General features: G+C 36.1%; 1 protein-coding gene and 1 long non-coding RNA gene across 2 annotated transcripts; one reads left to right on the forward strand and one right to left on the reverse strand.

The window, feature by feature from the left end:
- The first annotated feature begins 305 nt into the window (after positions 1–305).
- On the forward strand, positions 306–9260 carry LOC138241378 (uncharacterized). Its single transcript, XR_011190602.1, has 3 exons — positions 306–584; positions 5940–6189; positions 9183–9260. It is a non-coding gene; the product is annotated as an uncharacterized lncRNA (long non-coding RNA).
- On the reverse strand, positions 2114–25492 carry pnp4b (purine nucleoside phosphorylase 4b). Its single transcript, XM_006636130.3, has 6 exons — positions 25336–25492; positions 23075–23247; positions 16212–16315; positions 6624–6799; positions 5376–5566; positions 2114–3638 (listed from the first exon to the last, which is right to left on the reverse strand). Exons 1-6 carry the CDS (start codon positions 25356–25358, stop codon positions 3415–3417), a joined length of 891 nt encoding a protein of 296 aa, XP_006636193.1. The 5' UTR covers positions 25359–25492; the 3' UTR covers positions 2114–3414.
- Between the last annotated feature and the right edge of the window lie 601 nt (positions 25493–26093).

Below are 26093 nucleotides of genomic sequence, written 5' to 3' on the forward strand. Positions count from 1 at the left end.
CAATTCAACTTTCATGGCAGTCAAAAAATTGGAAATGGTAGGCACTGTAAGTAAAGTTTTTGATTACTTATTAAATTAGACATGCTGTTTGTTTCTGTGCTTATTCATAAAAAAATAAAATACAGTTTTAGTTCGAAACACTTTCCGAGAACCCAGAAGTGTTACGGTCACCATCCTCTCCTACAGAGGGCGCTCCAACCTCCTTATGTTAGTCTTTTTAGTTACTACCTGCATTATTTCCTGGTGTGCCTTGTTTTAGCTCCCCTATTTAAGTTTACTCCTTCCTGCCTTCGGAGCTCAGCTCTGGAACACGGTGGCCTGATGGCCCGCCTACCACCAGGCTTCGGGAGGAAGCCCGAGGGCACAGGCCTGTTTACGTTCCCCGCCCCGCTGAGCCCGGGGCTTGGAAGAGAGCCCCGTACTTCCTGGAATTTTCGTCTCGTCTGTGTTCTTGTTAGTCTGCATCTCCTTATGAATCTCCCGGCAATGGACGTATAGGCTGCTTCCTGACCTCCCTTTGAACTTCCTTGGATATGTTTGTCTTCGGATTTCGGACACTCCTGCACTAACTTCCCTACTTTCCTGTGAGTACCAATAAACCTCGTGTGTCTCCCCTGACCCCAATCTATGGTCCCTTTTCCAGATTCGCCGCCTCGCATAGGATCTAAACACCACCCTCCACGGGAGACCAACCCGGCTTCCGTGACAGGAAGCACTATTACAGCAGCTGCATACAGAACATCCATGTATGTTCTAACTGCTTCATCCAATACAGGATTGTGGGGGAAACAGAGGCTATCCTGGCAAACAACAGGCACAAGGCAGGATACACTCCGGGCGGGACGCCAGTCCATCGCAAGGCAGACACAAACACAAACTCACACACCAGGGCCAGTTTTTCCCAGAAGCTTAACGTACCAGTAAGACTTTGGACTGTGGGAGGAAACTGGAGCACCTGGAAGAAATCCAGGGGACCACAGGGTAAACATACAGTACAAACTCCATGCTGGTGGCACCCCAATGAGTTAAAATGGATGGCACAGAAGTAGTTATGTTATTAGTTAAATTGTGGAAAGACATAGCAGGAAATAAAATATGACTCTCTGTACATTTCTGCCGACAGTAATGTGCAACGGTCCGTTTTACCATCAAGATAATGACTTGAAAAGTAATTACAATTTTTAAAAGTGGAGACATTTTTATAAACAGAAATGCAACTAGAACATTTTGAAAGGGCTGTGGAAAATGCATATACAGTAGTCAATTCTCTGATTTATTACGTTTTCATATTGTACGTTTTTCAGTTCTGGTGAAGGGACAAAGCAGTACAGACACTGTGTGTGTTCCATGTGTATCATAAGAGTACAGCTCCTTTCACTCAACAGGATCCCAAATAGGTTTACATATAAGCATACTATATATGGTGAGTTCAAATTTGGAAGAATTCTTTCAATTGAATTATATGCATTTACAGTATACTATATGTTTATTTCATAATCTATATTCCATATCATACATGCTAAGTTTAAGCCCAAATTTAGATTAAAAGTTGTCAAAACTGTAAAGAAATGTGTAAAGAAATGTTTGCACTCAAATGCACAAATTACTAGTGAAAAATGTTTCTTCCAAGTCTGTTGTCCTGTGCCCCATTCCTCTGGGACAAGCTCCAGATTGCAACTACCTCTCCAGAATAAATGGCTTTCTGATAATGGATGTTTACAGAAGCCTCCCCTACAAGCAGCCGGGAAATGATAGTGAAATAAATCAGTAAAAGGATTGGAAATGAATGGGTGCAACATGTTAGAGCACAATAAAAAACAAAGTGTGATGAAAAAAGGCAGAAACACAGGACACATATCTTTAAAAAACTTTGAATTTGACTCTGTCACACACAAGTCTATGAAAATGGACTAGAGACACCAGCGTTAATCAGTAGGACACATACTGTACTGTAGGTTGTTGGTTATAATGATTCACAAGGGCAAGAGAATGTCATGAATGAGAAAGTAAAGCTCTTGATTTTTTTTCCAAGAAAAATGTTTTGTGCTACAGAGTAATACTGGTGGTACTGTAAGTGAGAAAATATGAAAATAAGAAAATAAAAACACAAACACACCTGTTTTTTCTTTATTCTTGTAACAGCATCAATGTTAAGGACAGTTTATGCATCAGGCTTTTCAAGAACTCAATATGAAACTTTGCTTTAAATCTAAATTTAATTTAAATCAGTATTGAATCAACTCTCATTATTTATGTAAATACAAATCTTTCTGCAGATATTTGAGGCATCCCATATATGTTTATTTTCTATTTGCAAATTAAACTACAAAACTGTTCTTCGTGTGGTGTTAGTATTCATAACACTAATAATTATTTTGAAACTGGCAATTTTGTCACAGGTATTAATAACAGACAGAAGAGGAGCATATGGTCTTGACAGAAGCATGTTTCACTGATTAATTGAATCTTTGAAGGATGCTTAAATATTTCCGATTTTCACGGGTAAATGAAGGCAGCAAGATTCATTTTATGATGTTTTTGCCACTTCAATTTCCGGAAAACTGCTATGGCATCTCAGTTAGCAAGAACCAGCACATTCCCTCTCTCCCAGGGTTCCACTTCACAGTGGAAAGAAAGGAAGGGCGCTGGTTTTTCTTTGAGCTCAAGGTCCCTGGTTCCCAATAACTAAATGTTTTATTCCATCCTCGTGGCAGGAGAGATACTGACAGAAGCGTCACTAGATCAGATTTAGATTAATCCATGTGGAAGTCTTCTACCCCGAAATAGCTTTCCATAAGAAGGCAATTTTTAAAAAACAATTTAAATAACCCATCTGGTAATGAGTACCCCATATGTGCCACTCATGGCCTAATAAGAAGCTACTAAAATCACATTTCAATCAACCCATTAGACGTTCATACATAATCCAGAATTCCACGGTTTTCCACCCTGCTCTGTGCCTTCTTCACTGTAAAATTGATAAATAATTAAGGTACATTTGGGAAAATATAAAATCTGAAATAACACCAGAATATTCTCTCAATTAGGACCTGGTTTGATGTCTGTGGAAACTATAATGAATTATTTTATTTTTCAGGAACAGAACTTTGGTTAAAATTAGAACCATGTTCCCTCAAATACTCTTAACTACAATTTACTAACCAGATACAGAACGTTTTCTGATATTTCATTTTGGCAAATTACCTTGGGCTTTTCCTGTGTCACAGTGGGACCGTTTCTTCTGTTTAATTTTTCATTTTTGAAGCAAACATTGAACTAATGGCTTTTGAGAAAATGTGCTTGATGCAAAGCTCTTGAGCTAATCATGAACCCAAGCATCACATATTTGCCCATTAATTGGGTTGGGGTGGTAATTATTTCATGGGATATAGAGTATGAATAAATCCCTTGGGTTTAGTTGCTGTTTGGCCCATCGATCTGATCGGATTTAGCTATCAGGGTGTTGACCACATTATGCAGCATTTCAGCCCTCGTCTTGCTGATCTGAAGGACTTCTTCATGATTGACTTTTTCTTCCCTGCTGTAATCCAGTGACACTTTGTTGGTGATGAGGGAGAGCCCAAACACACGTAGCCCACAGTGCTTCGCTACAGTCACTTCAGGAATCGTGCTCATGCCTTCAGGAGATGGAGAAAGAAAGCTTTTAATTAAATGGCAATTAACTTTATGGGAAAAGCACACCACAGGGCTTCCATTGCATCATTAATAAGCAATACATGTTAGCCAAAGCCATTTCAGTGCTTGCTGTTAATGCTTAATTGGGATGGTTTTCCCATAGCAAGAAAACATATGTGATGAACATTTTTGGGTTTTCTTATTTTATTGTTTACTTTGGAACGCATTATATGCATTATGGCCTTGTTAATTAGCACAGGTGGCTGTATCACAAGGAATTCTGACAAAGTGATGAAGAAACAAATGTAATTGCTTGGAGAAGGTCAGATTGTCTTTCAAGTACAGCTATGAATCAGCCTTGTTGAAAGAGGCTTTCTTGTACATCCATTATCAAGTATTGGCAAAACAGCTTCAATTGAAATAGAATTGCATATATTATACTATGCTTCTGGATGAACTGATGGATTATAATACACTTTTTAAAAAATCATTCATCTCAAAGTGCTTGATGTATTAACATATTAGTTCAAGTATGCTATATACGTAATGACTGGATAAATTTATTTCCAAATAATAATGTCTTACTGTCTTTATGTTAAATTAAAATCCTCATTCTCTGAAAAAAACAGCTCTTTATTGATTTTTCTAAGGTCGGATTAACATGAAAAGTTTTGTGGGATTTTTGGTTTTGAAATACACCAGGAAACAAATGTGGTTTCAATGTAGATATATTTATGAACAGTAAACAGTACTCTGTAAAAAAGACTGGAGCTGTTGATGGTCTTCAAGAGAGAAATCAATTAATAGTATCCTTAACCGTGAGATGTCATAATGAAACATTCACTAAAACTAAAACATTAGTTGAGAGTTATTCCCTGTTTAAAAAAAGTTCTAGAATCTCACATCACAGCAGGCAAAGAGATTAGGAATATATTACAACTATTTTTCAGCAACAACATTAGATACTTGAATATTATAATCCTTAATCTTTAAATGAAACTTTTTACTGTGAAATTGTTTAAATTGGCAATTTTAAAACAAACATATTTACTGTATTTGGAATCTGCACTGAAAGGTAATCTGAAACTTTCTGGTAATATTTATTTGGAGGTTACACAAGTCCATGACCTGAACTGCATCCTGCATTTGAATCTCTGATTTAGTGAAGAAAAATAAGAACAATAAACAACTACAATAATAATAATAATAGTAATAATTTTCCCAAGCTCTTTTCCCAAGCTATGAGGTCTGTCACCGGATGTACACAAAAACTTTGAATATAACTTTTTATTTCGATGAAATGTATATGTGAAAACAGAAATATATAAACAGCTACCTTGGTATCAGGTTTAGTCTAAACATTGGTTTGAATATCATCTGTATAGGAATGGTACCTCAGACCATTCGATTTTAGTATTTGACCAAGGGGAAACTTATTTCTGTAGGTACTCACTTTACCAAGAGCAGTTTCAGTGATGAATAATTGTCTACAATCAGATGGTTTATTTAAAGGAGACGCGAGTCAACTGTCTCTGGAAGTTAATGTGTAATTTTCTGGAGGAAAGTGAGATTTCCATCACTTTCCTTGACCATAACAAGCCCCAGATCTCAGTTACATTCCAGCTCAGTCCATTACTCATTTCATGACCATTGCTCTCATCACCACTTCAACTGAAGGAGACCCTGACAGGAGAATGGCACAAGACTTGGCCACAAATATTTCCGAGCGTTGTGCTTACCAACAGAATCACTTCCAAGAATGTGCAGCATGCGTGCTTCAGCGATGGTCTCAAAGTTGGGGCCACTCACCATGCAATATACACCTTCTCTTACGAAGTCTGAGTAACCCAGCTCTGCGGAGATATCCAGAGCTAGCTTCCGCAGTTCTTTGCTGTAGGCATCCGACATGCAGGGGAAACGAATTCCAAACCTTCAACGACATGATCAGGATTAATTCCTATGGGTGTGCAAAGGGGTATTGCTTTTTGACACAGACTATTTGTCACGATTGTCATCCCTCCTCTTAAGGGCGCTCCGACCCTTTCGTATTTTAGCTGATTATGTGCAGCTGCCCCCCGTTTGTCTCTCATGATTTAAGCCGGGCGCTCTCGCTATTCCTGGCTCAGCACTGGGAGATGGACGCCCAGAAGCCGCCTACCAGCGGGTCCAGGAGAGACCCTGATGGCATAGGCTTCCTCACGGGGTCCTGACCGTGAGTCTGGGGCTCGGAGCGCCCGGCCTCGTTACCCTGGTTTTAATCCCCATTCCTGTTTCGGATTCTAACCTTGTTTGTCTCGTCTCAGATGGATCTCCCGTTTCCTGGACCCTGGACTGCGCCCCAGATTCCCCATTAGGACTGTTTGGACTTGTTTGCCTTTGCCATGTCCCCCCAGCACCGGATCACCGCTGTCACCGCCCCCTGTCTGTCAACCCATCCTAATCCTGCTGTACCTTCCCCTGATGTCCTTCACCACTTACTTCCGGATTATACTGTCTGCATAGGGTCCTGAACTACGCTTCATGGGATTCTGGACCAGGTCCTGTCACACTTTGGTGAGTGAGCATTTATTTCTGGTAGATCATTTTAAGGAAAACGTCATTTTGCACCTTACCTCTCTCTTTGGTATTTTAGTTTATTGGTTGTATAAGCAAGTGATGACCATGGAAATCAGCGGCTGAAGCTTATGGACATTTGACACAGATACTGAAAATTATTTACTAGAATTATACTGTCAGCCTTCATCAAAGAAATTCAGAATCTAAATAGCATTAACATAATTATAAACATAGACAGGGGTGTCTCAGGCTGTTAATAAACCACTTCCAGTAACAGCAACAATAACAACAAAACCAAATGTGAACAGATGTATTCACAATGTTTTCACAACATACGCTACCTTACGCATTGCTTGTATTTCATATGAAAGTTCCAGATTGCCTCCTTTTTATATGCTAAAGGTGTCATCATTATTGCAGACGGTGCCTACCGTTCGTCATTTGGCCCACACAGTGGGTGTTGACCAGCAAAGCCTGGCAAGTTAATGTGGTCCTTAATGATCATAATGTCGCCTACTTTGAAGTCTTGGCACAAGCCTCCTGAAGCATTTGTTACAATAATGGTCTCCACTCCCATTAGCTTAAATATTCTCACAGGAAATGTTACCTATCATTGAAAATCAAACAGAAAAATAGTTATTCATGTTGTATGCTTATGCATATCTTATACGTACGCTTTTTCGTATTACCACTGTGTGGAAGACAAGAAGGTGAATTCTGGATGTTGAAAACAGGATTGTTAATAGAATTTGGTTCTTTAATGATCCTGTGTTCTACAGTTATGAACATTTTAAAATGAAGGAAATCATTCTAATCATTGATATCATATGACATTTTTCTATGTAACCACAGGATGTCTTGATATTCTGTTGTGTGCAAAGCTTTTGGTGGCATTTAATGTCAAAATCTATCATTTCAAGAGGTTTTATGTACATAAACCTATCAATACAATATTAAACATACTAATTTGATTGTTGGGATTCCCAAACTGAGCACTATGGTTAAAAAACAACAACAAAATAAAAATAAACAGCTGTTCAAGCAAAGAAATGAAAAATAAATCCTTGGAAATGATCTACAGGTATAATGAAATCTGTATACAAGGTGGCAATGCTACTGTCTAAAAGCTAGATTCTAGATCAAATATAAATTATGAAATAATATGTTAGATAAATTATGTAGAGCATGATACCGATCTCTCTGCTACTCTACAAATCAAGTCACCCCAATATGAACATTCACCCCTTATCTATATTCATAAACCAGTTCACCATTTAAGACATACATTACCTTGAACACCTGCCTTCTGCAATTATAGAATTAATCTTTTGAGAGATAGTGATATACATACAGTAGATTCATAAGATCCCAGTTTTTGCAACATTCTTGTAAAGGTATACTCTGTTGAAAAAACAGTGTTGTTATTATTATCTTTGGCTTCCACGGGCCAGTATATCACCACTCACTCACCTTTTCATCAGCTCCTTCACTAAAAGGATCTCTTGCACAGAGATTATCTAATGCTTATCCCATGAGTGAATATGACTAGTCATTTCTGGGAGCAGCACCATTGAGGAATAATAGCAAAAGGTCTTGGGCGGCAGTGAGATAAATATAGAATTCCTCAGAAAAACCATTACCAGAACTGTCACATTTAGGGGGTGTGAACAGGTATGAATAATGAGCTCATTGCATCCGTACAGAGCAGCTCAATAGGAATGTCATACCTTGTCAAGCAACTGTCAGACTGACAGGTACAGCTAACAGATGAAACCCCTTGAACAGATGTGACAATCAACAAAAAACCTGTTACACAGAGTTGATGCAGTCAATAGAAGAAACATGGAAATTGGGCTGGTTAGAGAGATTCACAATTCAGAAATAAGCTAGTACTCCTGTTGTTAGTACCTCAGCATTATAAAGCAAAACAGTGTTTTCATCTACGATCCTGGACAATGGGAACAGCCGTGTTTGTGCGCAGGGTGCATGAATGTGTAGTAGACCAGAGTGAAGTTCAACATCACATTCTGTTACATAGCCTTTCATTTTTGTGTAATTCCACATCCCAAATGAGTTCGACATTGTCACCTTAATTCATATGATAGGCATTTTTTCTTCCGTGAATCACCTGTTGCATTTCTTATTATGAGTTCTATGCACGGTCAACAGCTGTAGGTCCACTCCGGCCTGTGATTCCAAAAGTTTATTAGTTCTAGGAAAGACAAAGACTAATGGCCCGAACTGAAATGGTCAAAATCCTACTGTATATTCACAAAATTAGACTTTTTGTATGCTTAATACTCAAAACCTTATTTCATACATATTTTAAATCAGATTAGATTTTGCTGAAGTGTTTCACTTTTTCCAGCTCCATCTACTTATATATCCAGCTGCATGAAAATGAGAAAATGAGTCCATTTCTAAAGAACTGTGCAACCAAATTTGTGTAACATTAACTAATTCCCCCACCTTATTCCCTCATATTCAGTTTCAAGTCTTTTTATAAGAATTCTTCTGCCTTTTTAGTTATTAAAATGCAGAGTAAAACCAGAGAAGAGCTTAAATGAAATCTCTAAGGACAAATACAGTGTTGTATGAGTTGCTGAAGCAGTAGAGTAATTTGTTACCACTGGAATTACACAGGTGCACATCAACAGGTTGAGGATTCAAACAGACGTGCAAGAATTTTAAAGCGAGCAGAACAGGTTATTTGTCATTAGACTCTTTTGGTCAAATACTTATATTGAAGAGTGATGTTATTTTAAAAACTCAAATACACAGAGAACCTCACTTTAATGCCCTACTCTCCCCTCCAGAAAAGACATCCACCTCAAGTCCCATAGTGTTTCCCTGACAAATGTCTCTCTTGGAAGTCGCAACTGCTACACTAAGATGACATTTTACGTTGTAAAACACTTCATTGGGGATGTTTTGGAAGTTGCTAGAGCCTGAAACTATCTACCTAGCCATGACGTCTTGACTTCTTTCAGGAAACATCTGGATAAGATTCAAAGAGCAACTGGTAACCTCGTGAACTATGGGAGCTGCATGGCCTCCTCTCATTTGTAAGTGTTTGCATGTTCTCATACAGCACCTAGAACTGCTGTCAATTTAACATGAGCTTGTCAATACGCCTGCAGGGCCTTTTTGCTTCATTTCCTATTGTGTGGAAAAATGTTTAAACATCTGTTTCAATTACATATACTGTAACTGTAAAGAGGATAATGCATCTACCAGGATGCAAAGAGTGTGTAAGTAATTATTGTATGCATACAGGAATAGCTCTGTTTAACGTAAAAGCCCTTTGTCCTTTAGAGCACAGTGACTCATGAAAACCTAATTAACTATGGAGTGAAAAGTCAGGTAGGGAAAGTGGCCATCAACCCGCAGAGCACTAATTGGTAACTAAGTCTGAATGCCAGATATCTTATCCAGCTGCTCAATCTCGACCTCCCTCTGGATGGGCAAAGTGTATAATTAATATTTTCCATAATTATGAAGAATAGAGGAAGTGAAAACAGCCCCTTTTCCCCAGTGAAGCTTACAATGCCTGGTGGAGCTTTTACAGTAGACATTGAGAATGTTAAACATGTTTCTTGTGCATTGAGGTGATACATTTGGCCTACAATGACCTGCAGTAAATCTCCTTGCAGTGCTAAATTGCTTTGTATGAAACTGAACAGTCAGATAAAGCCACTGCAGGACTTTCACTGCATTTTAACAGCATGAGTGATTTTATTCAAAGAGTGGAAAAACTATGGGCTAATAATGCAAGAATTATAATAAACCCCTGCTAAAAATCTTTCCTAGATACCTGGATAATAAAACAGGAAATGCAAAACAGACCTGCTCCTCTATATGGATGCTGAATTCAGTTTCAGAAAATTAATTTAAATCCTGCCTCAGGTTTCTTTTCCAAACTACAACAGAAGTCATTAATATGAGCCTCAGTTGGGTAAGTACGGTAAGATAGTTTTGTGAAATATTGCATTATTAAAATGATATTGCTGCTTATTTTGACTTTCCTACACATTTAGCAATATCACTTGCTCTTAAGAGGTATATGTTTTGCTGCTCCAATAATCTATACTAGTTAAAATGCAGCAAAGAACGAAACAATCTTTCAATTGCAGAGCCTTGTTTATTGTTACTGATTTATTGTGATGGCACAGTAAAAAAAAACTAAAATGCATAGAGCATTCATTGTAAAACACTGCTGAAGTGTCTAACATAAAGGTACATACACATAGCATAAATATGGTATTAAATGGTAAACCTATAAAAACCTGTGAAAATTCAACATACAGTAGACTTACCATGGTAAACTATTTTAATTTAGACTATTTAAATTTTATTTCATACAGTTAATGTGCAAAATAGTTTTAACCATGGTTAAAACTATAAACTACATAAGTGCAAAAGAAAGATTATCTTCCAACAACATAGTGCATGTGTAGGTGATATGGGGTCACAATCAGAACTGCAACATTAAATAGCGACAGTACTAGATGTCTTTTAGGTACCAATCAAACATAATAACTTATGGTTTCACACAGATTCTAAATATACAATTTACAATTTATTGATATAGAGCTAAATATGCATAACAAAAAAAAAACATAATAAAATATATTTGAAATGATCTACTGTGATATCAAAAACTGATCATTTACTCTGGGTTTACAAAGATCAGAGTTAATGACTTCAGAGTTTAAACACATGGACTGTCACATAAATTTTATGGTCTATATCGTCATATCGGTGTCACATAATTACATCATATTTATATTCTCAGATCCAAGTAATTATGCATTTAGTACCGTGAACTAAATATCAAATGTGTTTTTGAATAATAGTTCAACTCTTGAGAATTAAAGTGTAAATAAAGAAGTTTTATACTCGACAATCTTGATGTGTTAAACTTCCTGCTGGTAAGACAGAGCTGGGCTTGATCGGTCTGTGATTTGACTTGCAACTGTTCTGTGCTGAGAGGGTCCCAATGCTGACAGAAGAGACGAGGCCAACGTTGGACTCATTGGAAGTTAGCGTCTTGCTGAACTTCGGTCTTTACAAACAGTCTGCACACAATTTGTCTTTTTGGGGTCTGGCTGCAAGGTAGACAGATGGGGAGAACGTGGTTCGTTCTGGATTTAGCTTGGTTCTGAATCTGCCAGAATATTCAGGATGTCAACATAAAAAGAAAGATTCCAACGGATGTAGTTCGTTAACCATTTTGTTGATGGCAAAATTAACAGTGGGTTTGCGAACAAGGTTTCTTCTGTTGCAGAAAGAATGTGTTGGACAGAATTCTGCACTTTACTTTCTTGGCCTGGCATCTTGGAGATAAGTAAACATCTTGACTGCTAACAGTCATGTGGCTTGAAAAGTCAGGTATCATTACTCTGTTTAGCTTTGATACAGCTTTAGAATGTCTCTTGTCAGAGGGACCACATTCCTTTGCCAGGCTTCTTGGTCAAGGCAAAGAAAGATGATTAAAAATCTTTAATAACACTTAATTCTAAGTCCAGTAACAGGCCTTGTCCTACAAAAACCAAAGATTTTGAGGTATCCAGTAGCTTTGTGGTAGCTTCTGCAGTTGCTCTTGGTACATTTTTTCCTTCTAAATTTTTCTGATACCAGGGGGTGTCCAGAGGGAAAGACACACATAATAATCTGCCTATCAAAGCAAAACATAGTACCATGGCTATTATGTGACTTACTGGAAATGGTACCATGCTACCATCAAGTGTGAACATTGAAATTGTACTGTTAACCTTTTCGCTTAGAAGACAAAATGGCAGTAACTAGAAAAATAGTTTCGGAACAAAATAAAAGTGAATGGAACGTGTCTGTCTGAGCAGTATGTTAGAATTTAGATTGGATGTACAATATAAAAAAAAACTGCGAATCTAGTTAATGACAAACTAGACTCTTTTATGACGTGTGTAATCAGAAGCTGTTGCTTTTGTTTTCTTTTTGTTTGATTGATTGTATTTTTGTGAACTGATGGTTTGGGGCTACCTCATGTCATTTGTAAAAGTGGTCAAACTAGACAGCAGTGAGACTGGAGTTGGTCTGTAGCTAAAATTGCATCTATATGGTGTGTACCAAGTAAATTTATTGGAGATTGATTTTCCACTTTATTTGATGTATTGAGACTGAGACAAGCAGCCAATGATACAGGCCCCCTCTGAAAGCAACTGACAGTGTGAGGAATATCGGCAGATAGAGGGTCTTTGTCCTTTCGTTATGAGGAAGTTTTCGAAGATTCTCTGTTGGAGTTTGCTTTCTTGTCACAAATGCACTTTTTCACAGTCTGTGCCATGAGTGCTCAGTACTGTAAGTCCAATTTTAAGAAGTAGAAACTTTTAAATGGATTTTGCAGTTGATTCTCGCAGTCGATTCTAGTTTCTGATCTCCTGCTCCCTGGTGGTTTTGTTGTGCATGTTACAGTAGGATTATTTTTGCTAATGTGTCATGATAATCAGTAACTTTTACTACAGTTTAAGATATCTGTTTTTATTTTGTGGTGAGAAAGTAAGACAAAGACGGGGATCCCCTCATGTACTGTAATGTCCATAAAATATTTCTTAGCATTGTTTGACTCAAATGAGCATGAATATTAACCGATTAACTTTGAGAACAATTGGTATACTGAACAGAGAGTAAATACCATGGGGAGGACAGCAGAGTGAAATGTAGCTGTGCTATGAAGCTATGCTAAGAATGGGTTCATTAATTGCACTTTATTTATTATTTGGTTTAGAGTATCCTTTTTGTAGGAAATGCCATAAAAGGAATGAAAGGAAACCTCTCATAAACCTTTGCTAAATGTTAATACTTTGTATTTACTGTACATTTGCCACTGTGCACAAGATTTCAACATTTCAATGTTTGCCAGTTACATAACCTACTATGGCATTAATATTTTACTACTTTTTAAATTATTTACACACTAGGTAAGCTTTTTTTGCAGGATCACTGCTATTGTTCTTTACTTTTCTTCAGAATTTTTATAAATGCTTTTAAGGAATGAAAAACAAAGATTGTGTTTACTTGCACATCAAGAATAATAAATGTAATGGAGATGTGCATGGTAATCTTCATTACATTTTCTTTCTCTCTACAGGTTGTTGAGTCACCTATGATTTAAAAACAAAAACTGTACTATCGTAATTGTGCCTTTAACGTAACCAACTGTCTTTTGGCTTAGCATTAACCCTTGAGTCCTGTAAATATTAAAAATGAAATAATCTGCTATAGATTGTTCCTCATCAATAAAATATGTCATTTGCAAAAAAAAACAAATATCAGGTATTTATGCTCTTCCAGATAACACTTTGATATATTCGGTTACAGATTTCGAGACAGTAAAGCATGAAAAACTATAAGCTCAACTATTACTTTAATCATAGGCTCAAGAATTACTGTAAACCAAGACTAGCTTTGCTCATATTTCCAGAATTCTGCCTTTGAAGGAAAGGACAATTACATTTTGTCATTAAGTACATAGTTATCTTACGCAGTAATGTGATACAAAGTAGTTTTCATAAAGTTTTTGTATCTTTTGCAGATAGTAGTCCACAATTCTATATCCTTTAATGTAATGGGGATTTGCAGCAAATAAGTACGTTTATAAATGTACTGTATGACTGTTGATGATCGTTGAATAAGATTGCGGATACACTTTCACAGACGTGATCAGTATTTACTGAAAAATCATGTCAGTGAACATGAAGCACTTAAAAAAACTGGTGGCAACAGATGTTTAGTCTCATATTACCTATTGGGCTCTTACTTTGAGGTCTTTGGTGTTAATGGTGTTAAAAATGACCAGTGAAATTGGTACTTTCCTGAGCAGAATTCCTGATTTCCATGTGGAAATAGAACAGGTGGCCTGTTAATACCAGTGTTTTCAACAGTGTAATCATGCAGAGAATACCTTTATGCCGGGGAAAGTTTGATTTCTTAGGTCCTAGAGCAAATTGCAGATCCTCAATGCAACGAGTGACAGATGATTTCAGCGCATAGATATACAAATAGATATTCCTTACATTCCTTACATTAAAAAAATTACCCCTCATCACTGGAACTGACATGATCTGAACCAAATACATGTATTCTATATGTATTGTGTTACAAATAGATGTAAGGAATATAGTACAAGGTTTAGAGTGTGAAAAGCTTTATTCTGTTGGCAATATTCTACTGCTTTAGAGAAACAGCCTTATGGTTCCTCAATTAAATGGGTCCTTTGAAATGTGTGAAAAATGTTAAAGAAAACCCTATAGTTTTTGCTTTTCACACTCTAAACCTTGTACTATATTCCTTACATTAAAAAAATTACCCCTCATCACTGGAACTGACATGATCTGAACCCAGTCATGCTCCTGAAGATACTTGATCATTGAGATATTCCATTCAATGAGATACTGACTACCAAATGGGCTGGATGGGCCTTCTGTTTGTAAACAGTCTTATGTTCTTGTATTTGTTAAAATTAAGTAAAATATTTAGGAATCAAGTGGGATCTGACTTCGGTAGAATTATAAAAAAAATTATATCAGATTTCATGTATCAGCAGTTTCACAGAAACAGGAACATGTTAATTGTGCACAATTAACATAGTACATTGTTTTCAGATTATAAATACAGATACTTACTGTAGATTTTATTAAAAATATGGTTGGAATGAAGAAATCAACAATCCTTTGGTTGAATATATAATTTGAATAAAAGACTCATGTACAGCATACATTCACTTAAATCTTAATCTAATAGATTTTCAATTTTAAGAGCCAACAATTGATCAATTAGCAAGTCTGAAATTATTACTGGGATAAAAGTGCAAATGCTGTTTCAATGAGGCCAGACAATGCGGTCTTTTCAGTACAGAGCTCTACTGTCTTTTTCAGAATCAGCAGTTCTAGTTATGTTTTTTTTTTATCATCATACTTGGAAGATTTTAATAGTGACAGATAAAGTTAATGTTCCATGCAATAGATGTCAGATCTTTTCTGTTTTATAAATCTGAGAACCTTTCCACAGATTCACTTGTCCTTGATAAATTACTTTCAAGGCCTAAGGCAGTAGGCTTGCGATGCTCTGACAAATTGGCACCCCTTTCCTCTGCAGGTCAACAGCTATTGTTATTGAAGGGTAAGATTGTGATAAAACAAACAAGTATCAGGCTTTATACAGTCAGTGTACTCTCTGCTTAAGGATTAAGAATAAAAGGTGCTAAAAATAATTTATTAAGACCAAAGACGTGATGTGAAAGAAATATTATTGAAATAGCCTTCTGTAGCATTAGAAAGCAATACAAAGCTTTACTCTTGAACTGCATTGTAAAGAAAATCCTGCATTTAATTACTGAAAACATTAGCATATACAGTAATACACTGGTAGTAGTATATTAATGAAAAGAAGAATAAACTAGGCTCTGCAGCCACTTATTAATCACAGTTGTGTAGTTTAAATTAATTATGTAATTGTGGCAGGATGTATTATAACATTTGTTCATAAGGTATCTAGATTTTGTGACATCGTTAATTAAGCCATTAATGGTGTATCAGCATATAATGTATCAGTGTAATTATTTTTTATGAGTATTTTGTGGATGGAGTATAATATTGTTACAAATGAGCAGTTCCCCCTCTGATGGCATTAGTTATAAACTGAGGAATCCCACTGATACATATACTGTAGTTACACTGGGTTTCAACAAGGGGTGTAGACATTTGAATTAAATTAGGTTAAAATTTCAAAGATAAAGTCAAGTTCTGTTTTCAGCACAGTAAGTTCATCAAGTGACCATTGTTAACCAAGACTAATATCGATGTATAATCACCCCAAATGCAACCATAACCATGATTCTGCCAGTCTGTTCCAACAACATCACTAGAATCCAAGTATGAAAGAAACCAAACTTAAACTGTAATCCTATTGCAGCCATAAAACTCACCCTAGCACAAACCCTAGAAAGAGCACAGCCAAAGCTGACATCTTGGGTATCTTACCTTACACAATGAATATCCTTCGTAAAGGTGAAATCGGCCTTGCATGAAGACACATGTTTTATCATTTAGATTCCCAAACACAAGGCACCCTTCATGGCCAGGAACTGTAAAAGAATACACAGAGCATATGGCATGCACGTAATGGGATTGCATATCAAAGTGCTTACATTGTTATTTAACAAAACATTCAGAGCTTTAATTTGCAATAGAGTGCATTCCAAAATTTCCGTATCAGAGTTTCTTTTCTTGAGCTGTTGAACAGAGTTTACAAGAATATGTATTATGCCGCAATTCCCAATTGAAATAAAGAGAAATAAAGTTATTCTGTCATTGAATTAAAAATAATTATTGCGATAAACGTTGAATGCATTTAGTTTTTTTTACTATTACAAAGATAAGTATCTGATTTAATAATTACCCAATCCTAATCCTAATGTCAATCCTGCCCCTAAGTCCCTCTAAAAATATTTTTACACTAATAATTGTTTTTATGCACAGATGTCACAATCGTTACTAGCTGATAACAACACCATGAATAAAACCCAGTTGCTTACAGCTCAGAAATCTGACTTCTTTAGCCAAAGTACAAGTTATGGTCTGTAGTTTTGCAAGGATTTTCGGCCTGCTTGCCTGCTATGTTTTGTAGCTGTACAAGGGTTTATCTCAAGTTATCCTTGCTATAAATGTACCTTGTGGCCAGCCTGAAGAAGGACAAAAAGGAAGTGATAAATATGCATTTGTTTAAGGTCATTAAAATATTGAAATGTTCCAGGGAATTTTGAAATTTTGTGTATAAAGTAGACAGGGGTGTTAAGTACGATAAGACAGATGATATACAGTACAGTATACATGTCTATTATTACAATTATTAAACCGTTAGCACCAATAATAAAACAAAACATTACATGAGACATAAAAAAAATCCATCTGATATTTAAACTGCTGTGTGTAGACAGAAATTCATTTTTAGAAAACAGTTTTTAACTGCATCAACAATTGTTTATTAATTTTTTACAAATAATGAAATGGCATAGAAGACAAGTTACTGCTGGAGAGTTCAGGTTAATGTTAACTGTATGAAAAACTGGCATTCTTCCAAACATTGCAGAAAAAAAACTTTCAGTCATAAAAGGATAACTAAGAGAAATACAATTTACCATACCAAAGTTTTATGATCTTGAAAAATTACTTGCAGAACTTGATTTACCATTTCAATGGCACAACAAATGAAACGAATCAAAATTGGAAAGGAAATTTCCTGTTATTTTTGTACAGTTTATCTTTTCAAAGCATTACGAAGGGATCAAGAATATGAAGGCGGGTTATTTTAATTACTCAAGTTCTGCATTCCAAAACCATTTGCAGTAGAATTATACTGATTTGATTTGCAATGCCATTTTACAGGTAGTGAAAAAGACCTTTTTTTCTTGCACTCACTGATATGACCAGACCATTTAATTCAGCTTGTGTGTGATATGCAGAAAAAAAAACTAGAGATTAAAAATCTGTGTGCTTCATCAGCTCTTTGAATTGAAAAATGCAAATGGATTTTATATTGCCATAATAAAAGGCTTGGATAGTTGTTAAGTTTTATGATGATTCTTTTTTATGTCAAGACCTGTTGCATGGATGCAGCAGTGAATGGCTTGCAATCTGTTTGCAATGCATGTGCACAAAGTCAAGACTGGAGATGCTCTTAAAGTGCTGTCCAGTTGAAAGTCGTAGTACCAGGGGCTTTCTTTCACAACCAATCATCAGAGGGACGTTTATTGGCAAGTGGACAGTTCTGAGCATAAAGCAGACAGAAATTGTGCATCTTGGGAATGCGCGTATTGGGGATGTAAGCAGAAAAGAGTTTGCAGTGAAAATGCAATACAGTTTCATCATGTGGTGTTTTGCAAGATCAGGCTGGACAAAGGTCAAACTGTGGAAGCAGCCTTTGTCAGCACATGACTATAGGTTCACCGATTTCATGCCAGATTATCTTTCAAGAGATTCTGAAAGACATCCTTGGCGTTCAGAAAGCAATTCGGTTTGCCAGACGTGCAAAACCTAACTCTATCATGGAGAAAATTCAGGTGTATGAAAATGAAAGAGCGAGAAGCCAATGTACAGAGTGCCCTAACCCTGGCTCAGCAGGCACGGCAACAGCAGCCCCCTGCATTGTGCAGCACAATTTAGTGACAGCACCCACTGCTAAGCCCCATCTAACACTGGAAGACCAGGCAGTTCAAGCAGGGGCATTGAATCCTGTTTGGCACTTCAAAAGGCAGGCTTATTACAGCAGCAGCCTGATCCTTTCTATTAGACATAGGGCACACATACAATACATTCATATGGTCATACAGACCTACAGTATGCATTATGGACATGCATTCATATTTTTCAACCAACAAAATGCACACATTACACTAAATGTTATAAACTAATGTAATGACTATGGAGCTAATGCAGAAATTGTGACTGCATCAGAGGAAAACACGACTGTGTTGAATAAAAATGACCCACAGAAAGATCAGCTCTTTTCCATTAGGCGCCGTAGCTTAGTGTTGCTGGTCTGACAAACCAGGTGCTATCTGTCTAATCGACTCTAAGGTGTATCTGCAAAATGTTGAAATCCATTTCCTTCGTTCCATTTGTTTCAGTGCCATTTTCAGTTAACTTTTAATCACTGTGCCTGCACGAGCACGGAGGCAATTCGTCTTGTGATAAATTGTGTGGCAAATGAGAGGGTCTGGTGCGCCATTACTGGACAAGGGGTGAGAGAAATCTCAGCACAAAGCCTTGCTGTTTTGTTCATGTAAAATCACAGAGCACAATTCATTTACAAAAAAACATGGAATTGTTAGATAGCAACAAGAGGAAACTGAATGAAAAATCTTCTGAAATTAAATTACTAAATTTATAGACCATACAACTGTGCATTCCATATCTAAATTTACAATTTTATATACATTTAGTATTTCCTACACTATGTACTATGTACTGTAGAGCAGGGGTCTCCGATCTTGATTCTGGTGTGTCTACAGGTTTTCAGTCTCTTCATAATCCAGATCAGTTTATTATTGGCTTGATTTGACCAGTTTTACTAACTTCTCCCAGCACAGCCCTGGTCCTTCAAAGAGCCCTGGAAACCTGGCCCACATATTGTACTTGTCATCCAACACCAGGGTTGGGGAGCCTGATCAAGTCCATGCAATGTGAACATTTGTGGCGTACAAATTAGACCAAAGCAAAGAACAGCTTTCAAAAAATTACTTTAGTGCAAACCTGGCTTTGTTTTTAATCCAGAAATAAGATCTCCAATCCTATAACGGTTTAAAGTGACAAAAAATATAAACCCACTTTGTGTATTATGAGATGAAGTGAATTAATTCTTTATAGCAAAACAATGACTCATCTTTGTAGCAAAACCATGACTCAAAAATCTCGGGGGCTTCTAGAAAGAAAATTAACACCAGTAATGATGACAAAACAACTGCAAAAATCAAATCTTAATTTTCTTAAAATAATTGTTTAAAGTATTTAATCGTTTACCACAATACAGCATTTTAACATGTAAATACTGACTTTCCCAAGTTCCTCTCTAGAGAGAGGCCTTGATTTTTAAATTTAAACCTAAGTATCACACATTTAATACAGAAGGAAACTCCCATTGAATGTCTGAGGATTATTCTCCTTGATTGGAAAGCCGTGCTAATCAAGCTTTGTATAATTAACTGGCAAATAATATTTGTTTTTTCTTGTGGAGAATAATGAAATGTTGAAATTGAATAAATATTAACATATTTTCATTTATATATTTTTGGTAATTTAATTGGAATGTTTTCTACATTGATTGTTATAAAATATATTTTATGTTGTATTAATCTTTTACTCCTGAAGAATTGGGATGAATTTCTGTGGAAAGTGGACTATTGATCCACAGCTTCCATATTATCAGTTAAGGATAATACTATTGTGATAAAGCAGTGAATATTTTAGTGCCTTAGCCCTGATATAATAAGGCCAAAAATAAACAAAACAAAAGTTTTTCTTTTGCAATTGAAAGGGTTTACCATGAGTTTGACGATAAACCTCTCTTAACTGACAAGCCTGGGTGACAAATGAAGGATTATAAGCAGATTGTATTACAGATTGGAACACAAAGCCCCATGCTATTTTCCAGACCAGCTTTTATTAACATCAAAACAAAATGTTATAAATTACCTGCAATTATTAGTGTTTGACGAAAGAACATCATTAATCTAAGCTTGCATTTATGAGTAACATAAAACCTAAGCTGAATATTGTTTTTTACATCAAACAGCCAATTAATACAGGCTACCAGATTTTTTATCTTGAATCTGAGCTTTATATGATAAAACTTTGACCATTTCATTGTCTTAGAAGACTGGTCTTTTATTAGTATTAATAACTCCAGATATGTCATTTGCTGTACTGTGATTGAGAGGGCCTTTATTTGTGTGGGAATCAGGTGTTAAAATGAGTGTGCAGCATCATACAAATTACATTACTCAAAGAATCAGCAGACTCTTGAGCAGTCTTGAGCATCCTGAATGTGACCTTCTAAGTTCTGAACTTTTCTACATAGTCAATAATATAATACTCAAAACTGACCTCCGGAATGAGATTAAACAAACTGATAGTTCAGGATCGTAATACTAATAACTAGGTTTATTGTTCAGACTTATTATTATCTAAATATTAAATATTCTCAGTTAGAGAATGAGTAACAGCTAAAAAAAAAAAACAATGACATACACTGCTCCTTGAAAACATTCACGTGTACTGACAGTCAGCTATAGACTGTGATAGACTAAAACCAGTGCATAATTTAACATTGTGGGTAAACTATGATCTGCTTCCACCAAAACTGATTTTAAAACTGTTGTTTGTTCAGTGTCTTTCTTGTGACAGGTCTATGATGCCTTCACAGGTATGTGCTTCTCTGATTTTTACACTTAGAGATTCCTGGCATTCCAGACAGACTCCAGCTGATTAGCTTGCAACTGAATGAACACTATAAGTATAATATACAGTAACACTATAAGGACAGTATAAGCTAAAGGTGTGCTTACCAGCCCCTAACTGGCAACCTTATGGGCATCCCTACCTCATTTATGGGTTGCAAATAAAATTTACATGAGAAATAACCCAATAATTTTAATTATTTTCACATATATATACATTCATATATTGAACATTTAGGAGATTTCAATTTGAGTATTTACTATTACAATAGTTAACTGCTACATTTAACGACCACAAATAAACGTTTGAAAGATTATGAATCTACTATTCATAATGCCATTAGTATTTTATCAAACCATATTAGAAAAGGTAATGTTAGTTCTATTGTTGGCTCAATTTGCTGATTCTAGTAACTGCTTTCCTTATTTCACATTTTCAAAATATCATTTATAGTTAACATGAGGAGTAAGATGCTGCTTAGATTCAGATTGTTCTCTGATTACACTGACGTTATGGCAGTTTGCAGATTGCACTGGATCCAACAAGGATAATGCATTATTGAATGATAATGACAGATCTGCACGTACATAGTGTTCATAATAAACAGCATTATGCATTAGCCTATACACATGTACTGTATATAATAGTATAGTTTTAATAGCTTTTATTGTTAACTGTTGAGATAATGTAAATGCCAAAGTATCCAAACTCAGGTGACTCAGAAACATAAAGAATTGATTGTCCAGTGGTTATTTTTTTCCGTGGTTTCTATTATAAATCCACATTAGCACTGGAATTAGTTGTACACTTATATCTTACATATTTTAACAGCATGCTGAAAATGTTGACATTTTTCATGTTGACATTTGAGTTCTTTATTATTTATACTACAGTTTTTCTATCCCTCTGTCTCTTGTAGCTAAACAACATTGTAGAATAACATACTGTACTATATGTAAAATAAAACCTGGTAAGAAAGTAAATAATACCCGGTTTGCATTTACACATGGACCTGTCGTTTACTACCCAAGGAAGATGAGCTACTGTACATGTGCCCAGTGTGGGTAACAGATGCATTTTATGTACTGCCCCCTGTAAATGATATCAGACAGTATTTCAGTGTCATGCCAGTTTGGAAATGGAGCTGAGCTGAAGGTAGATCTGCCAGCACAGTGCTATGACACTATTTGATATGACATTGAGGGTTATGCCTGCTGGATCACTCCTGGAAAATAAAGCAGGTGAACGATGTAGTGTAAGACAAGTAGGATGATGTGTGGGGAAACACTGGCATACAATACGTGTACTGTATGTCATGGCAACCTGCTTCTCCAAGCAGTGAGCTGGCTGGAATATCTTACATTCCACTTCCACGAAATAGTCTGGTCTTCTTTTTAAACCTTACATTCATTTCATGTAATAAATTGGCCTCCTAATAATCCCCATCTCTGAATTAGCTTCAACACTCTGTTCTCCTCCCCACTGGGAGCTGGTGTGTGGTGAGTGTTCTGGCGCACTATGGCTGCCGTCGCATCATCCAGGTGGGGCTGCACATTGGTGGTGGTGGAGGGGGGTCCCCATTACCTGTAAAGCACTTCGAGTGGAGTGTCCAGAAAAGCGCTATATAAATATAATTAATTATTATTATAAAATTTAGTATATATATAGAATATTCGGTATATTTATTATGCAATAAACATATAGTATATCTACAGTACATATAATTCAACTGAAACATATTACTTCTACTATACTATATATGTAAAGCTATTTAATAGGAGAGTCCCATGTTATATCATGAAAAGTGAGTTAACTGAATTCTCTTTCAGATAACGCTGGCAAGATTTCCTTTAAAACCTCAAAGTAACACATTGTTTTCTTCTGCTCACCAGTGCTCATGGGGAAATTGGGAATATCTTTGTAAAGGAAGGACTGCTGGTCAGTGGCTGAATCGGCAAGAAGTCCCAGTCCAGATCCACAGATAACTGCAATCTTCGGTCTGTGTCTGGTCCTGCTTAGGAGCCACTCAGTAGTGTACTTGTAGTCTTCAAATGAGCAGCAACTGCATATCAAACAAAGTTAGGAACAAATACGAACAAATGAAACACTTGGAGCTCAGCTTCTACAAAGTATAAACAACTGTATGGACTATAAAGTGTATCATATGATATAAAGTATATTTCAATAAGACACAGTATATGCACTGCATATGGATATTAGCCATATGTATAGCACTGTGTATTATATTAGTGTATTTGTTTTCTATTTGCAGCGCCCCAGAGGAATCACCTCCAGCTCTTGCTTGTAACTAAAGTAAGCTTTATTTTGTAATAATTATAAAGTGTACAATAATACCATAGAAACTAAATATGCAACTGAAAAGTGTCAATTGATTAATGCTGTATAATGTGAGAAAGTGAAGGTTTTTTAATGTGTTGAATCTTCTTTTTGTTATTATTTTTAGTAGTAGTAGTGGAAGCAATGGTGACAGTGTTATTAATTTCTGATTGAACTGCTATGATGTCTATAGCAGTATTGTGGCTACAACGCTCCAGTGTAAAATTATACTGTATGTGCTGTAAATTTAACCATTAACATAATACAATGAGTAAATATATCTAAATCTAAATAAAAGCATGAGTGGGAATATGGTCACAATAATTTATGTCAGATCTTTCCCCTAGCTGGCCGATTTTTTTCTCCTGTGTCAGTATTGTAGTTGTATTTTTTTCATGAAACCCTTCCCCTGATACCACAGTGCAAAGTGCATACGCTATGCTATGTAGTTTGCGCCCAGAAATTGCTTGGTGTAAAGTGTTTTCACCCCCCAGTTGCGTTAATTAAACACAAAACACTGGAACATATAGTCATAAAATAACCACCTCGGAAACACTTGACATGCCTATATGTGTAATCCGGGCTACTCTACCTATATACCTATGTACCTAAATTAAAATGCCTAAATATTCATATATTTTATTTCTGATGTAACAGAAACCCACATACTGTATCTACAGAAATCATCACCATGTTTGTCTGCTCAAATTCCCTGACCTTGCCAAATTAATTTATTTGATTATGTGTATATACTTTTGAATTTGTAAAAAAATTAATTTCACCTTATCGTAAGCTACAAAAGCATAGTAATCACACAAACTGTGGTGTCAGATTCAGGAACATGCCGAACACATTGTTATTGAATACAACGGAATTATGCCCTGCTTGGGCCAAGATAAGTGTTCTTTTCCAGCAGATGTACAAAATATGTTTCCTTCTATTCTTCCATCGAAGATTATTTACTCTGAATCATCCTCTTGTCATTACATGGTATTTAAATCTTGGCTTCGAACATCTGCACCACAAAATCTCTCTGCTCATTTTAGAACACAACGGTAGACTTTGCAGTTATGTTTCCATTCATTCAGTCAAACCTATACTGTGCATTTTAATCACTAACCTGCAACTAATTCTTCAGCACCGTGAATCCCTGAGGAAATTCATGTGTGTCCACATAACCTTTAGAAACCCATTCTCCCTTCTGCTTTTTGTTTGTTCATCAAGTAATGTTGTATCTGATTTAAAATTAATCAGCAGCCTTGCTTTCACTAATTACTTTACAAGTAATCACTAACAGAGTCTATATGTCATGAAGCAATTGGATCTCTTCCTTCCGATTGTGCATAGTAATCCCTATCCATTTTTAATGGATGAAATACCTGTGGACCATGTATATGGCCATTCAATACTCTTCTATTTTTCCGGGGAAGTATGATAACCTTCAATTCCCTTTCACATTGCCACAACCTTCAGATTTAAAATTATATCTCTCTTCTTCTCTGAGAATTACTGCTGTGTGTACATACCATGAATGTTTCCGAAGGAAAGAAGTGTAGACTGCATTTATTCCTTTATGTGCAGACTAACAGTTAAAGAGAATAATCAAGTACATTATGCAGACACATTGCTATGGAAAACAAAAGACACCGTAAATATTAAAACATTAAAAGGTTATTATGTATTGTTCAGCATCTGAAGCATTTTCAGTTATGAATAGTTTCTGAATACTACTTCTTCCTCCCTGTAAAAAAATACAATGTAAAAGAAAAGTGTATCTGTAGAGATCTGAGAGATGCAAATTGAAATCGTTTACCATTGATTTCCTTTAGTGTGCATGATCCTAGAAACAATCCTTCCCGCACAGAAGCAGTCTGTTAACAATCATCAGATTGAGCTTTATGGACAAAGTGAAGAGAAATGAACAGATCACAAGGACTGGTATGGTTGTTTTTCATTGGCTGACCGAGAAGTGGGAGAAGTTTGGGAATTTATGCAGAAATACTGCGGGTCTAGGATAACAGTTACATACTGTAGGTGAAATGGTTCTGTTACTGTGACTGAAGGATTCATCTCAGTTAATCAGTAACACATTGTGCCCCAATTCCAAATAAAACTAGTCTGAAAGACTTATCAGCAATAGATACAGTGGATGGCTTCCAGTACTTTTTGCTTCACCATTTCAAACCCCCAATGCACTCTTTTGATTTGACTGCACCTTTCACTGATTAAGAACAACCTTTACCATTGAGCATGTAGCTTCAAAACTAACCACATCAGTTATTAGTTTGAAGGATTAAACAATTACAAAAATGTCTCAGACTCTGCTAGATTATTCATAATGAATCAGTGCCTTTCAGAATAGGTTTGCAATTTTTTTCTGATTTTTCAAGGGCTTCATGCTTGATTGTTGTCTTTCCTTTTGATGTACAGCATTTTATGTGAATTGTATGGTTCTTTTGTAATGTTTTCTAATGGATGATACTTGCATTACTAATCTCACCATCACAAATTGTTCCTCTAAGATTTCTTATCTGAAGGACTAACGAGAAAAAAACCACACACACTTACGAT

Source organism: Lepisosteus oculatus, chromosome 10 (genome assembly GCF_040954835.1).
Source record: "Lepisosteus oculatus isolate fLepOcu1 chromosome 10, fLepOcu1.hap2, whole genome shotgun sequence".
NCBI classification, from domain to species: Eukaryota; Metazoa; Chordata; class Actinopteri; order Semionotiformes; family Lepisosteidae; genus Lepisosteus; species Lepisosteus oculatus.

Bases quoted from the DNA above. Each gene is read 5' to 3' on its own strand.
- pnp4b (XM_006636130.3), bottom strand. From the start codon at position 25,358: ATGCACACTAAAGGAAATCAATG. The intron at 23,248-25,335 runs GTAAACGATTTC...TTTGATATGCAG, and splicing joins CACACTAAAGGAAATCAATG to TTGCTGCTCATTTGAAGACT. The intron at 16,316-23,074 runs GTGAGCAGAAGA...ATTCTTTTACAG, and splicing joins CAATTTCCCCATGAGCACTG to TTCCTGGCCATGAAGGGTGC.